The sequence below is a fragment of the Pipistrellus hanaki genome, assembly GCF_964339955.1.
Source record: "Pipistrellus hanaki genome assembly, chromosome: 13".
NCBI lineage: Eukaryota > Metazoa > Chordata > Mammalia > Chiroptera > Vespertilionidae > Pipistrellus > Pipistrellus hanaki.
The window spans coordinates 51,452,469-51,468,359 of NC_140515.1; the positions used below are offsets into that span (position 1 = coordinate 51,452,469).

Sequence of the window (15,891 nt, forward strand, 5' to 3'; positions counted from 1 at the left end):
GAACTGTTAAAAATTGAGCAGGGCGTGTCTCAGAAGAGAAGGGAGTGTTAAACATATTTCAGTTGGAGGCCAGGAAAAGGGCAGGAAGGCCTGAGGTCGGCTTCCCGTTCTGCCACAGATCAGATGACTCTGGGAAAGTCATTTTTTTGCTCTTTTTCTCTGTGCGTAACATGGGCAATAGCAATAATAATGCAGCCCCTCACTTTCCCCTCGTTTGCTTACTTTCTGCCTACAAGAGGAATTCAATTGAAAACAAAGATAAGAGCTCTAGCTGGTTTGGTTCAGTGGATAAAGCGTGGGCCTGTGGAATGAAGGGTTCCAGGTTTGATTTGGTCAAGAGCAGAGGCCTGGGATGTGTGCTCGATTCATAGTGGGAAGCATGCAGGAGGCAGCCGATCAATGATTCTCTGTCATCATTGATGTTTCTCTCTCTTCCTCTCCCTTCCTCTCTGAAAAAAAAAAAAAAAAAAAAAAAAAATATATATATATATATATATATATATATATATATATATATATATATATATATATATATATATATAAACAAAGTTAGAAAAAAAATTATTTGAAGGAAAAGCTTCAGGCTGAAAAGTTGGCTAAATTCCTGGGAGAGTCATCATCTAAGTTTAGGCACTGATGTGCAGCTCTTTCTTTCATGGGAGGTTTCCAATGGTTTTATAACTTTAATTTATATGCATAGTGTGTTCTTTTGCAAAAGTAAATACAAAAACATAATATGTTTCAAAGTGTCCTAATGAAGTACATTAGCACAGAGTATGTGGTAATACAAATATTTCTATCTATTCTGGATCTCTGGTACTTGCTACAGCCCAAGTGTGTGTGTGTGTGTTTGTGTGTGTCTTCCATCCCATCCAAATGTTAGCAAATCTGGCATATGAACACCACAGCTGTAGCACTTTCACATTTGAGGATAATCCTCTGATTATACGGGTAGAAAATAAAATACATATATTTTTTTGCAATCAAGAATCGGTAGATCGTTTGGGAGCAGAGAGTTGAACACAGAGAAACCGTGTTAACGGGAGTCTCAGCCTCTACAGTAAGGGACCCAGAAGCAGTGTGGTGGTGGTGTGGCTATGGGCTTTAAAGCCACAAAGGTTCTGGGTTCAAATGCTGCCTCTACTCTATGTCCAAGCTGTGCTGCTTTCAGCGAGATTCTTAAATTCTCTGAACCTCAGGTTTTAAGTTTTTATTGAAAACTTCCTTACCCAGTGACATTCAGTGTTTGTAGAATGTAGTTTTCCGGGGAACAGCAGGAGTCCTAGGCACTGAAGATACAAAATCCTAACCGTGAATTCGGAACACAAGTGCACTGTCCTTCAGAGCCCGTAGCAGGTTCCCTGGTTGCCCCTCTCCCACCTCAACGCGCACACACGTGGTTCGCAGCAGCGGGCCCGCCAAGCCCTGTTCAAGGGCAGAAGCAACGCCCTCTGCGCCCAACCCGGTGCGCTCCGGGCAGCGCTCAGATGGGCCCCAGCCCCGCTCTGAGCGCATCTATGGCCGCGGCAGCACAGAACCCCGATTCTTCTGCGCATACGCTCCCGCGTTCGCAGCGACACTCGAGCGCGCCTGTTTTTGTCCCCTACGGCGCCCTGTACGCGCTCCCGGGGCGAGCTCCACGTCGGCCGCGCAGGCGCCTTGGGCACCCCATTCACCTGCTGCCGTTTTCGCCGCCGCCGCCGCCGCCGCCGGGGCTGGATGGGGGGCCGAGGCCAGCCAGGGGCACCCAGGAGAAAGACACGCGGCGGCGGCGACGCCAACACCCGCAGGACGACCGTCCGAGCCGTCTCCCAGCCCAGGGAGTAGGCGGCCAGGCCCGGCCCCCCGCGGCCCCGGGTGCTGAGAAACCGGCGTCGCCGCCGCGGCTGGGTCTTCCCCGGGCACTCGCCCCTCAGGTCTCATCCACACTCAGGACCCCCCCGCCCCGCGCTGCGCCATGTTCAAGAAACTGAAGCAAAAGGTCAGCGAGGAGCAGCAGCAGTTCCAGCAGGCGCTGGTCTCCTCTCAGGTACTATGGCTGCCCCGGTCTCCCCCGTGCCCGTACCCCTGACACCGGCCCCGGGCTGACAGGAGGCGAGGTTCTTCTGTGACCCTTGACCTCTAACCCGAGGATGCCGTCCCCCCCGTCCCCCCCCCCCCCCCGGACTGGGAGTGATTCCTGATCCGAGTCTTCCCCCCTCCGTACCGCCTCCCGCAGAACTCTGATCAGGAGAGTGGGTGCGGGTGGCCGGATCCGTCCCGATCGCTGACCTCTGTTACCCCCCGCTCCCCATGCCCGATCCCGGCCTGAAAATATGCGAGAGGGGCTCTGGACTTGCAGGATTTGGGACCCATCTCGAAGGTTTCCCCCACCCCGCTGAGACCCGTCGCAGGGGTGAGGGCGGCGTGGGAAAACCTGGTCCCTTGCAGTAGCTGACCTCTCGGCTGAAGTCCCCTCTCCGCGGGGCCAGGATCCCGTAGGGAACTCCTGACTCGAGACGGAAGTCTAATTCCCAGCCCTGGGCCCGGGGTGAGGGCCAGGGGTCGAGCCGTTCCAGGCCGGGCTGCTTGCGGGAGCGCGGGGAGGGACCGGAGCGAGGCGGCGGCGTGGCCGGGGCCCAGCGCCCGAGGCGGTCACGAGTTAGTCACTTTGCATAACTCGCTTGATCCCCGGGAGGGTGGAGGGTGGAGGGCGGCCCGGCCGGGCTGGTGTCTGTCCACGACCTGGCTGCTGCTTCTAAAAGAGTCTGGATATGTTTATTTTTTCACGATTGCTGTGGCTTCAGGAAATGACAGCTTCCCGGAGCAGGGGGGCGTGTTAATTTAAAGGAACCTTCTCCTTAGCGCCAATGAAAAGTGTGTTTCCGTGGCGGCGGAACATGGTCTCTACAATGGAGATGCGTGCTTCTGCTAAAATTTTCTTCCGAGCCTTTCTGAATCTCACCAGACTGAGCAAATTTTTATCTTCAGTTTAATTTGGACAAGAGAGTGAGTTTTGACTAGTTTGGCATTTATAATGCACTTAAGACGTTTTTCTTATGTAACTAAAGCTATTAAACAACTACGTATAACTACATACTGCATTGAGTTTGTTCTGGACTATGAAATTGAAATTCTCTTAAACTTAAAGCTTGCATAGAGTAAAACTGCTTGGAATACATTGGGACAGGCGTGCAGGACAGTGACAGCTTGTTCATTCTCATGTAAAATGTACATAGTGAGTAAAATTTAAAAAGAAAATATTTTACTTTCATAACCATGTACTTTTCTAACTTTACAAAACACAGTTACTTAAGAAACAATTTCCACTCAAGAGGATTTATTTGTTTTTGGCCTAGGTTAAAAATTTTCCCTCAAGTGAGGTTTAATATATTTCTCCCTAATCTGTGTTTAATTCCAAACCTGTTCCTTATTCATTGTTAAACAGATCTTTGAATATTCTCTTTTCCCCTTGATTTTAGAAAACTTCTACTTTTTTCATTTTTATTCTTTTACTTAAAAAAAAAACTTTATTGATTTCAGAGAGGAAGAGAGAGGGAGAGAGAGATAGAAACATCAATGATGAGAGAGAATCATTGATTGGCTGCCTCCTACACGTTCCCTCCTCTCCCTTCCCTTTCCCCCAGGACTGCTTGCAACCCAGGCATGTGCCCTGAACTAATGGAACTGTGACCTTCTGGTTCATAGGTCGATGAACAACCACTGAGCCATGCTGACTGGGCCGAATCTTAATTAGTCTTTCTGGAGAAATTTTTTGGTCTATCATTTTTTTTTTTTTTTTTTAAAGGTAAAAGCAGTTCAAGTGGGTTGGGATTAGCTTTTTTTCTATTTTAATGAAGAACTAAATTAGGTCAGAAAATATGGCATCTTATATCATAAATATTAAGGTTCTATAAAACTTTTGTTTTAGAGGTGCCTGTGTGGAACTGTTTCTTTTTAATTTGTTAAAAATTTTAATTATGAGTCCCAGTGGAGAAAAAATTGAGAAACAGTGATCTAAAGAATACTGGGGAAGTGGATAAGGGTATCAGAAGACCTGTGTGCTAACCCAGATCTTGCAGTATGCACTCTGGACAAGCCACATAAGCATTCTGACTTCTTATTTTCTCATCAGGAATTGGGGATGAGATACTATCTCCCTGCTTACCTTTCAGATTGGTTGTGAGGATCAAAAGAGATAAGAGATGTAATTATAGAGCACTTATTTATTTAATAGAGCCTGCTAAGGTGCTATGCTGGGTGTTACATTTGCCTTGAAGGGTAGATGTAGTTTCTCTACCATGGGGTTGAGAGACATGTACTCCTAGTATGGTGGTAGTGTTCACAGGCTGTTGTGGCAGCATATCCTAGTAAGAAGGCAGTTCTGGAAAAGGTCAGCATGGTGACATCTGAGTAGAGTCATGGTGGATAATGAAAAGTCATGGTATATACCGACAAGGCATTTAAGCCTTATTAGTTCTAAAGTTGACTTTTTTTTAAAAAATATATTTTATTGATTTTGTACAGAGAGGAAGAGAGAGGGATAGAGAGTTAGAAACATCGATGAGAGAGAGTCATCGGTCAGCTGCCTCTTGCACACCCCCTACTGGGGATATGCCCGCAACCAAGGTACATGCCCTTGACCGGAATCGAACCCGGGACCTTTAAGTCCCCAAGCAGACACTCTATCCATTGAGCCAAACCGGTTTCGGCTAAAGTTGACTTTTCTAATGTTGCCCAATAAATTACCACAACCTTAGTGTCTAATAACCCAGTTATTTCACATTCTGTATGTCAGAAGCCTGGCATAGTCTGACCGGGTTCTCTGCTCAGGATCTCACAAGGCTAAGATCAGGGTGTCGTCCAGACTGTGTTCTATTCTGGAGTTTCGGGTCCTCTTCCATACTCAGATGGTTGTGGTAGAATTTAATCCTTTGTGGTTGTAGGACTGAGGTTCTTATTTCTTGCTGACTGTTGAAAGGGACCACTTTCAGTTCCTAAGAGCTGCCCAGATTCCTTGCCACTTGGCCCCCATAGGCATTTGCTTTCTTCAGGACAGCAGGAGGGCATCTCTGTTTTCTGCCTCTGCCTTTGCACTCTGGACTCATGTTTGAAGGACATGTGATTGGGTAGGACCCATCAAGATAATCTTCTTTTAATTAATTCAAAGTCAACTGATTAATAACCTTAAATATACCTACAAAATCCCTTTTGCTCTGTAGGGTCAGATAATCAGGGGGATGATATCTCACCAGACTCACAAGGCAAGGGGCATTTGGGATTATCTTAGAATTCTACGTACTGCAGACTAAAATGGTTTTTCTTATACTGAAGTTGGGGCCTTTGTTATAATAATAATAATAATAATAATAATAATAATCAGTCATTTGGCAATAAAAATATTGTGAGCTTGTATTTAACCATCAGGATTCTTGACAGATAGCCTAGAAATCTGTTGTCAAATTTCTCATGGCTATGAAAACTAATTAGACCAAATTTATTTTTAATGAATCTAAATCCTTTTATATTTTGAAGTGAGGATAACCCATTAAGGATCCAGGACCTTGGGATAAATGCTCAAGTACAGTTAGTTTTTCATGCATGTTTTATACTTTGTAGTTACATCCATTCCTTCATGTGATCTGTACTCTTGCAACTCCACAGGAATACTTACAAGTTATCAGGCTAAATTTTGCCAGGTGGTACTACTTTTCTGAGGATAGTGTATTTTAGAGCCTTGTTTTCAAATTTATAAATCCCAACATTTGATTTTGCCAGTTTACCCAGAGCTGAAGAGGCTCTCAGTTACTGATTAGGCTCACATGTGGTCATGGTAAAAAGATAGAGTGCCAATTTTTAAAAAATATATTTTTATTGATTTCAGAGAGGAAGGAAGAGGGAGAGAGAGATAGAAACATTAATGATGAGAGAGAATCATTCATTGGCTGCCTCCTGCATGCCCCCCACTGGGGATTGAGCCCATAATTTGGGCATATGCCCTGACTGGGAATGGAACCAGTGACTTCTTGGTTCCTGGTCGATGCTCAACTGCTGAGCTACACCCGGCAGGGCATAGTGCCATTTTTTAAAACTCAAGAGTTGTGGTATACTTTTCAAGTGATTGGAAGGTCACTGCCTGGAGTAGCCCTTTTTGGCATCTGGGCAATTGGAAAGCTGAATTATCAAGGCAAAGATTACTTGAAGATAATGGAATCACAGCAGAGAGGTCAAGAGCTATTCCTTCTAGTCTTGTTGTAGTACTTTTCTAGTTACTTTCCTATCTTTGTCTTCCCCTTCAATGGTCCTTTTATTAAAGGAGATATTACAGATGACCATCTAAAAGTAGATAGTAATGGAGCTCCTCCCTCTCATCGTGTCTACAGCCTTTGAAGTATCTTATCATGAAGCCGGCATGATTTGAAATTTACGGCTCTGGAAGTAGGAAGGATTTATTGAATTTATCTAATTTTCAGTGAAAACTATTTCTGAAGTGCTCTGAACATTTGCATTTTAGCCTCAGTCCTGGATAAACACTATCCAGTGACTGCTTTCCATTCCCATTTTCTAAGCACAATATTGACTTTTAGTAATATATTTTCTAGACATTTCAAGACATTGGTTAGGCTTTCGCTTCATTTCACATTCAAACATTTTCTTGTTTAAAATGTTAAGATGTTACTGTTTCAGTTTTTATCCTGGAAAAGGATGTCTTATTCCTTAAGATAACTTCTGCATATAGTTAATTTCATCTGTCACTTGTTGATTTTGTTGTTGTTCACCTTTAGAAGGTGTGTGTGTGTGTGTGTGTGGGAATTTTTAGTTGTAAGCTAGTTCAACAGGAAAGGAATGTATTAAAGAATATTTGGTAGCTTATAGATTTCCAGGATGGCCTGGAAGTCTGGGCTGATTGCTATGCCCAGCCATACGTGGGGGCTGCACTAAGAGAATGTTGGAGCTGCCTCAGCTGGGCAGCAGCATTGAGTCTCCCCTGCAAGCTCCTGTGTACAACTACATGAAGCCTTCTCCATACTCTTCAGCTGGTGCACTTTAGTTTTCAATGTTTATTTCCTCACATCACTCACTGTTGACTCATGAGGGTGTGTTCTTTAGTCACCTGCCCTCTGTGCAAAGAAGACTGGGTCAGTGGTTTTCTGAGTTTTAACTTAGGGAGTTAAAGAACTGTTTAGGAAAAAAAATAGATATTAAATTTTTGCCATATTTTTTGGTAGTTTCCCACTCCTCCCAATTAAACTGTTCCTTTTGATTTCTGATTTTGACATAAAAATCTTTGTCCTACTCAGAGATTATAGAAATATACTCTCATATATTCTTTCATATTTTAATTTTTAAAGATCATTTAAAGTTCTAATATAGCTTAATATTTTATAGAGGATGATACATAGCCCTCAAAAATATAGTGAGGGTCTGATTGATGTCTCTCTCCCTCCATATAGATGGTCATTTATCTTAACACCATTTATTGGACACCTGTCTTTTAAAAAAATTTAATTATTTAAAAATTTTATTTTGCAATCACTTTACATTCAATATTATTTTGTACTAGAGGCTCGATGCACGAAGTTTGTGCAAGGGGCTCAGCCCCCACCACGGCAGCAGCTGCCTCTGCCTCGCCCTGCCATGGCAGCTTCTTCTGGAAGGTCGTCTGGAAGGACGTATGGTCTAATTAGCATATTATGCTTTTATTATAGATTAATTTGGAGTTGTAATAGTACCATCTTGTGGACATTCTGAGCAGAGACATAGAAGCATGGAACAGACTGTGGAACCTCAGAAGGAAGGCAGGGGAGGGTGGGTAGGTGGGAAGAGATCAACCAAAGAACTTGTATGTATATATAAGCACTTAGGGACACTGACAATAGGGTGGTGGAGTAGAAGAGGTCAATTGGGGAAATAGAGGGCATGTGATCATTTCAGCAATAATGATAAAAAAATAATAAAAAAAATAACTTTAGTTAGTGAAAAAAAATGGCCTGGCTTCTCACTGTCCAGCTGTAGTGTGTAAGGTAGGCTGAAAGCAAGGCCCTTTACTAGAGAGATGCTTACTTGTGCGTTTCATAGTATTGCGTATTAGGTCTGGAAGGCACTTTAAAGATGGAATTAACAATTGCATTTTTTTAATGAACTTTTTTTTTTAAAGAATAGTTTTATTGATTTTTATAGAAAGAGAGGAAGGGAGAGGGAGAGAGTGAAATATGGGCTGCCTCCTGTATGCCCCCGTCCCGGCACTGGCACCGGCACCGGAGATGAAGCCCACCACAGGGCATGTGCCCTGACTGGAGGTTTAACTGACAACCTTCTGGTGCACTGGATAACTCCCAACCAGCTGAGCCAGATGGGCCAGGGCTAAATGAACTTTTTGTTTTGGAATAATTTTAACTTACAGGAAAGTTGCAAAGATAATACAGAGAGTTTTCATATATTCCTCAACTGGTTTTAGTTTTCTCTAATACTACATCTTATTTTACCATCACAAACTTATTTTACAGATGAGGACACATAGTCCTCTAAAAGTTAATTTAGCTAAGATCATAATTCTGGTTGCTAGCAGAGTCAGACCACGGACCCAGTAGGTGGCCTGGGTTTCCTAGTTGATTATGTGTTAGTTATCCTTTCCTGTTTTCTTGTATTTGCTCTTTTCCTTTTCCTGGGTTCTTTGATCATGGATTGAGAGAATGATTACTCAGCACATAGTGTACTAGTCAATGTCTAATTTGTGCAATAATTTTTAAATCTAGGCTTCCTCCAATTCTTCAACACCAATAGGAACCAGAAGCAGGACATCTTCATTTACAGAGCAATTTGATGAAGGTACACCCAATAGAGAGGTAAGTGTTAAGTTTCTTCTTTAATAAATCTCTCACAAGAAACTTATTAATTTAAAATGTAATGCTACTGTTGATAACAAAATGGAAAATTATTTTGATAGGTCAATTTTTAGTCCTGAGGTGTATTTTTATTTAAAAAATATTTTTATTGATTTTTAGAGACAAAACAAACGCTAAAAAGGCAGCCAATAAAAACAAGAATTGGGATATAAATTTACACCAGGTAAAATTAAAATGATGGAGCAATTTAGCCCTAGCTGGTTTAGCTCAGTGGATAGAGCATTGGCCTGTGGACTGAAGGGTTCCAAGTTTGATTCTAGTCAAGGGCACATGTCTGGGCTTCGGGCTTGATCCCCAGTCGGGGGTGTGCAGGAGGCAACCAATCAATGATTCTTTCGTATCATTGATGTTTCTATCTCTCTCTCCCTCTTCCTTCCTCTCTGAATTCAATAAAAATATATTTTTAAAAAAATAGAGCAATTTGGAAAAGACTTTAAAACAAGTATCTTTAATAAGATAGATGAATTAATACTTTTCTTAAGAACAGAAAATTGGGGGGGGGGATACAACTGGACTAGGTAGTTGTGAAAAAGAACTAAGTAGAAATGCTACTAATGAAAGGAAAGTATAAAAATATAAGTAAAAATAAAACACACCAGTCCCAGTTCAAGAGAAAATTAGGGAATTCTAAAAGAATACCAAGTAGTCCCACTCAAAACACACAGAGAGAGAGATTAAGAAAAAATTTTTTTTCCTAAGAGCAAGAGACATGGAGGATAGATTAAAAACTTTCAACACACATGTAATATGAGTTTTTAGGTAGCTTCATCAATGTTTAGGCAAGTACAACTTCAGTCACTAAGTTCAACTCAGTGAGGAAGAGCCAAATTAAAATTTTAACACAATTAGATCAGAATTTGAACAATTTGAAAGAGATCGAGTTGAGGTTGAATTTTATTGGGAGGAATATTTGAGAGTTGATGCTAGTGGGACTTTTCATGAACATAAGAAGCAATTGACCAGGACAACTGGAGGGAGGTAGCTGTCAGTGGGAACTAATTTTAATGTAATTTGCTTTGCTATGGGGCCAGAATGTAAATTGTTGTTTGGCAGCACCTTTTGAATGTTTGGTCAACATATTTTTCTCTAGTGGGTATTAATTAGCTTTTGTGTTTTTCTTTTTTTTTTTTTTTTTAATATATTTTATTGATTTTGTACAGAGAGGAAGGGAGAGAGATAGAGAGTTAGAAACATCGATGAGAGAGAGTCATCGATCAGCTGACTCTTGCACACCCCCCACTGGGGATATGCCCGCAACCAAGGCACATGCCCCTGACCGGAATCGAACCCGGGACCTTTCAGTCCCCAAGCCGACGCTCTATCCATTGAGCCAAACCGGTTTCGGCTGTGTTTTTCTCTTAAAGTTTCAAATATATTCTTAAATTTGCAATTTTAAGTTATTTTCTTGTCTGGGCAAGAGTGACTTCATTTCAAAAATTAATTTTGGAAGCTTAAAAAATTGAATTTGTATAGCCTTTAACTTAAAATAACATTCATTCAAAGCTTGCTGAGTTCCCAGGATAGTAGACTTTCAGCAAGAGTAGAAACTTGGATCGATGATTCTCAAGAGCCAAACATGCATAATAGTATATTTTAGTACTAATACTAAATTTTAGGATTTAGTATAAAGTTAGTTCTTGAATCCTACCCAAGGAAAACAAGTTAACATAAAAAAACACAAATAATGACTTAAAAAACATTTGCCTTATCTATTAAATGGTCTCTATTATAGGACCAGATGAAGAGTTGGTAAAGGCTCTAATTAGTACCCATAACTCTATAGTACTGAGATGAAAAGTGTAAGCTCTTAAGCTTTTGCAGATATTTATATTTTTCCTTTTGTATATTTTATTTTTTAAAGAATTTATCTTTATTGTTGAAAGTATTACAGATGTCTCCCTGTTTTCTCCCATTAACCCCCTCCCATCCCACTGTAGATATTTATTTTCTGATATAAGTTCTTTATTATATATAATATAATAGATAATATAACTCACATTAGCTGCTAAATTAATGTTTCAAAGGATTTTTTAAACTGTATTTTGAAATAATCATAGATTCACAGGAGGTTACAAAACTTTTTTTAGGTATGCCCTGTGTACCTTTCACCCAATATCTCCCAAAGGTTACATCTTGCGAAACTATGGTATACTGTGAAAACAAGGAAATTGACATTGGTAAATTATGTGACATCCATAGAGCTTATTCAGATTTCACCAGTTTTATACGTATCACTGGAGACCTGGTGCAAGGATTCATGCATCAGTGGGGTCCCTCAGCCTGGCATGCATCCTCTTGCAATCCGAGACCCCTCAGAGAATGTCAGATTGCCGCTTTCGGCCTGACCCCACAGGTGCACGAATATGTGCACTGGGCCTCTAGTATGCATATAAGATCTTTGGTTAATCTCTTCCCACCCTCCCCCTCTTCCCTCTGAGATTCATCAGTCTGTTCCATGTTTCCATGCATGTGCGTTGAGCATCTGCCCCCTGGTGGTCAGTGCTTGTCATAGTTACTGGTTGAATGGTCGCTTAGGCTTTCCTATATATAGATTGTGTGTTTGTGTGTGTGTGTGTGTGTGTGTGTGTGGTTTTATGCAGTTTTATTGTGTATATTTGTATAACCTCCACCATCAAGAAGTTCATTTTAATTATAATCTATTATACATTTAATTTATGATTATTACTATTTTGGTGTGTATTGTACTGTTTTTGAAAGAAAACTGAGACACAGAAGAGAATCAAAAGAACTAATATTATAGAATTTATCCTTAAAACTTATACATTTCAGTTTCAAAATTTCTTCTGTGTGTATTAGAGAATACTTGTAATTGATTTTGGAGAGAGGGGGAGAGAGAAGGTGGGATGGGAGAGAGAGAGAAAGAGTGAGGGGAGAGGGAGAAAGATGTCAATTTGTTGTTTCACTTATTTATGCATTAATTGGTTGATTCTTATATGTGCCTCAGACAGAGAATTGAACCCACAACATTTGGTGTATCGGGATGATGCTCTAACCAACTGACCTACTTGGCCAAGACTTGGAGAAAACTTTTTGAGTATAAGTACAGATAAATGATTATTTAAAGTGTTATATGTCTTGGTCCTGGCTGGGTAGCTCAGCTGGTTTGTGCATTGTCTCAATATACCAAGATTGCAGTTTTGATATTGGGTCAGGGCATATATAAAAATCAACCAGTATTAACCAATTAATGCATGGATGAGTTGAACAAGAAATCAGTGTTTTTCTCTTTCTCTCAAAAAAAAAAAAAAAAAAAAAAATCAAAGTTTTATGTGTCTTAGAAATTTCCATGCTCTGTTTTTGAATGTATAAAAATGAATGGTGCAGTATTTGTTTTATGCTAAAGCTTTGGGTTCTTTATCATGTATTGTTCTAATTGATATAGTCTCTTAAAAATTTTTTTATTGTTTGAAGGATTACAAATAGTAGTACATATGTCTACTTTTTCTCCCCTTGACATCTCCCCAGCCTCCCCTCTACCCCTCCTCCTTCACATATGCTTTCACACCCCCTTTGCCCCCGTGTCTTGTATCCATTGGTTATGTTTATATGCATGCCTACAAGTCCTTCGGTTGATTATACCAAATGACATGTTTTGTGCTGTGGTGCCTGTTGTATATATTATTTATATGCCAATAAGCAAGTTGTTTAAAGTTGGGCTTTGAGATCCTAAATAGTTCAACTCCTCTCCATTCCTGACCTTTCCCAGCCACTGTGGTAGTAGTGGTGCTGCAGGGCCAGGCCATTATAGTGTTGTGCATGCTGTGTGGTGAGAAAACTTTGCAACATGCCCTTATGATTTGTTTTTCATCATTTGTTTTATTTTTATTCATCTGCTTGTTACACTGAGTGAGACAGCTACTAGCCGGGATGATAGCAGAGCCTGCTTTTCTCTCTGAGTATACTATCTTTGCTTTGGATTCCTCCAAACAGCCTAAAACACAGACTGACAGTGTGGTGAGTCCTTCCACCGCTTTCTGCATTCCCTTTGTGGGAAGATAAGTAATCCGGTAATTCTAGAAGCAAATCTCATGTTGCTTGTCACTTACCATCTCTCAAAGCATCTTCAGTGCCCTGTTGCTAACCCTGCTTTAAAAAATAAGAGTAAATTGCTGAATTCTGATGGCTGGTGTGAATTCTGGTAACTCTTTAACAGCAACAAAATAACACTTTTCATTAATGTAGTGAAGATTACTTTCACTTGATCTAAACTCTTTTAAGTTTTCTTCCTAGGGAATGTTTGTTCATTGATTAAAAAGGTATGCATTGTTAGAAAACTGTGGTGGTGGCCAAGAATATTTTGAAATGTGACGCACATTTTTAGGGGGAAAATGCATTTGTGTAAATCCATAGTTAAATAACACTTAGTAGGTAAGTTGATTTTATGGTAACAAATAATTGCATCTTATTTTGGGAGAGGACAGATTTTCTGTGTATTAAATATCTAAAAAATAATGATCTCATTATTTTTCAACTGACTGAATTCATATAATTTTGAGTCTTGTATATAATTTTGGGAAAGTGGACTTTTTTCTTCAAGTATCTAATTTCTTAATTTAGCAAATTAAAATTTAGAGGTGTTTGCTCAGTAAGGTAGCTTTTGGTGTTAAATTGGACATTGAACTAGGACTGATTTTTTTATTTGTTTTGTTTTTTAAACAATGAGAATTGGTTGAACTTATTAAGCTGGTGATGAAATTGGAACATTTCTGTACTAATCCCTGCAGCCAGGAAAGACTTGGTTTGTATATAGCCACTAGCAATCCTAAACTACATTCTAACCTGGTTTTAGAAAAGAAAGCAGCTCAGAGTTCTGGTGAAGCCTTCGCTTGGAACTTCGGGAAAAAGGTCTCCTTGGTTCTGGCTACAAGTAACACCTCACTATTTTCAAAACTGGTTTGAGAGGGACACAGGAATTCCAGTTAAAGATAAATTACCAACTTATTTAAAAACAAAATGATATTTCTTTACACTTCATGTAATAGTAATAGAGACTTTTTTTTTTTTTTTTTTTTTTTTTAAAGAAGAGCTTCTTCTAGGCCCACTTCCATCTATATATATTAACGCCTAAGCAAATGAACAACTGAATGACCAATGACGCATTGACTGGTTGCTATGATGCACACTGACCACCAGCGGGCAGATGCTCAACACAGGAGCTGTCTCCTGGTGGTCAGTGTGCTCCCACAGCTAACCTTCCACAGCTCTTCTCCCTGCTGGCCAACTACCCGCATCCCCAATTGGCCCCAATTGCTGGCCAGGCCAAGGGACCCCACCTGTGCACAAATTCGTGCACTGGGCCTCTAGTAAATACATAAAAGTAATTTGTATGGAGTCCTAGCCTATCATGAAAGAAATGCTAAAAAAATTTTAAGTGAAGGCATTAGAAGTAATTTAACTAGACTAAAAGTCTTTATAATATTATTTAAATTGAGTTTTGTTCAGATAAAAACTTATTTTCCCCCACATAACAAAGGGAAACTATAGCATAACCTAGGTTATTGAATTTAGTGAGGGCCTAATTCATTATATTAGGAGTTCACCAGCTGTTGACTTTTCCTTAATTTAGTTTTTTTTTTTTTTAAATACGAATCTTTACCTATAATTCTAAAAATTATTGTATCCTTAGTGCTCAGCAACCAATAAATATTGAACAAAATATAATTGAACACAAGTCTGGCAGGGAACTTGTGTGTGCTTTTAAATTAAATGCTCTTCAGAAGAGTTTTCCTGTATCTAGGAATTGCCTCCAGAAGAAAATATTGATGACTGTTGAGTATTGACTTGTATTGAGCTAGTACTTTAGGCTTTTGTGTGGGAGAAAGCCTTCAGAAGTCTTCTTTCACTGAGGGAAGTATTGTATAGGATTTAAAAAGCAGTTACTGAACCTGTTCTACCAATCCTCAAGATGTTAGTTAGGTCCTGGGACCAAGACAAAAATGCAAGGTTATCTGCTCTCCAAGATTTTATAAGTTAATATGTAGATAAAAATATCAACATGCTAGTATACTTACAATACACAGGAATTAAGGCTTAATACAAGAAAATACAGATGTAGGGAATGTGTTAGTCTTTCAGGCAAATCATATAAAACTTTATTAAAAAAGGGCATTTGTTGGACAGAAATAGAGAAGGCATTACAGGTAGTGACAAAATCTCTAATTTTGCTTCTAAAGATTCCTAATTTAAATTTCAGGGGAACATAGGCCAATACTTCCCTTAGTTGTCTTTTTTATATTTAGATATATGATATAACATAGAAACTGAAATATTACACAGGGAGGAAAGGTTTTTAAATGTTATGCTGTGTTTGATAGGGTGATATTTCAAGCAGTTGTATAATAGAATAGCTTTTTCTGTAAGGACTACAATCATGTGTCAAGAAATTTACTTAAAATAGAATATGGACTCTCTTGCCACTGTTTCTTCTAACCTATATATCTTATGGAGTTCTTTCATTTCCTTTCTGCATAATTTAACTATTGCTTTTCACTGCACTGATTGACTGAGAGATTTATTGATCCCTATAAAATGTGTGTTTTTTATTTTATTTCATAGTTTGTAGTATTTTTTAGGGCTAGAAAACATTACTTGTGATGTTATACAAATACATACCATGTATACAACTTTTAATTCTTTGAAATGGCAGAGAACAGGAAGATAAAAGTTAATTACTAAGTTCTTTCAACCTTTCTCTCCTGTCTAACTTTAAGAAAATGTCTTGGACTAGTAAAATTTGATAACTTTTTACATTAGAGGGAATAGGTATTTACATTTTTATTAGGGAAAAATTTAAACATATTATAAAAGTGGAAATAGTAGCAATAGTGGTATAAGAATTCTTTTTCTCCTATAGTGTCTATTACCAGTGTCAACAATTAACTCATGCCCATCTTATTAGGATTCCTTCCCACTTCCCAACGATACCATTACCAGCCTCTCCGTACATGCAGCTTATCCCCACCTCATTCCTACTGGATTATTTGAA

At 39.6% G+C, this 15,891-nt stretch overlaps 1 protein-coding gene across 6 annotated transcripts in view; it reads left to right on the top strand.

Moving 5' to 3' along the window:
• Nucleotides 1–985: 985 nt before the first annotated feature.
• GOLGA4 (golgin A4) overlaps nucleotides 986–15,891 on the top strand; it is a 74,054-nt gene continuing 59,148 nt past the window's right edge. For 3 of the 6 annotated variants that reach the window (XM_084902765.1, XM_084902764.1, XM_084902766.1), the window contains exons 1-3: nucleotides 986–2,029; nucleotides 8,736–8,825; nucleotides 12,762–12,860. In XM_084902765.1, the coding sequence (XP_084758891.1) occupies nucleotides 1,958–2,029; nucleotides 8,736–8,825; nucleotides 12,762–12,860 (261 nt within the window). In that variant the 5' untranslated portion in view covers nucleotides 986–1,957. The remainder of the gene's footprint in view (nucleotides 2,030–8,735; nucleotides 8,826–12,761; nucleotides 12,861–15,891) is intronic. The other 3 variants (XM_084902768.1, XM_084902767.1, XM_084902769.1) reach the window with 1 other exon arrangement.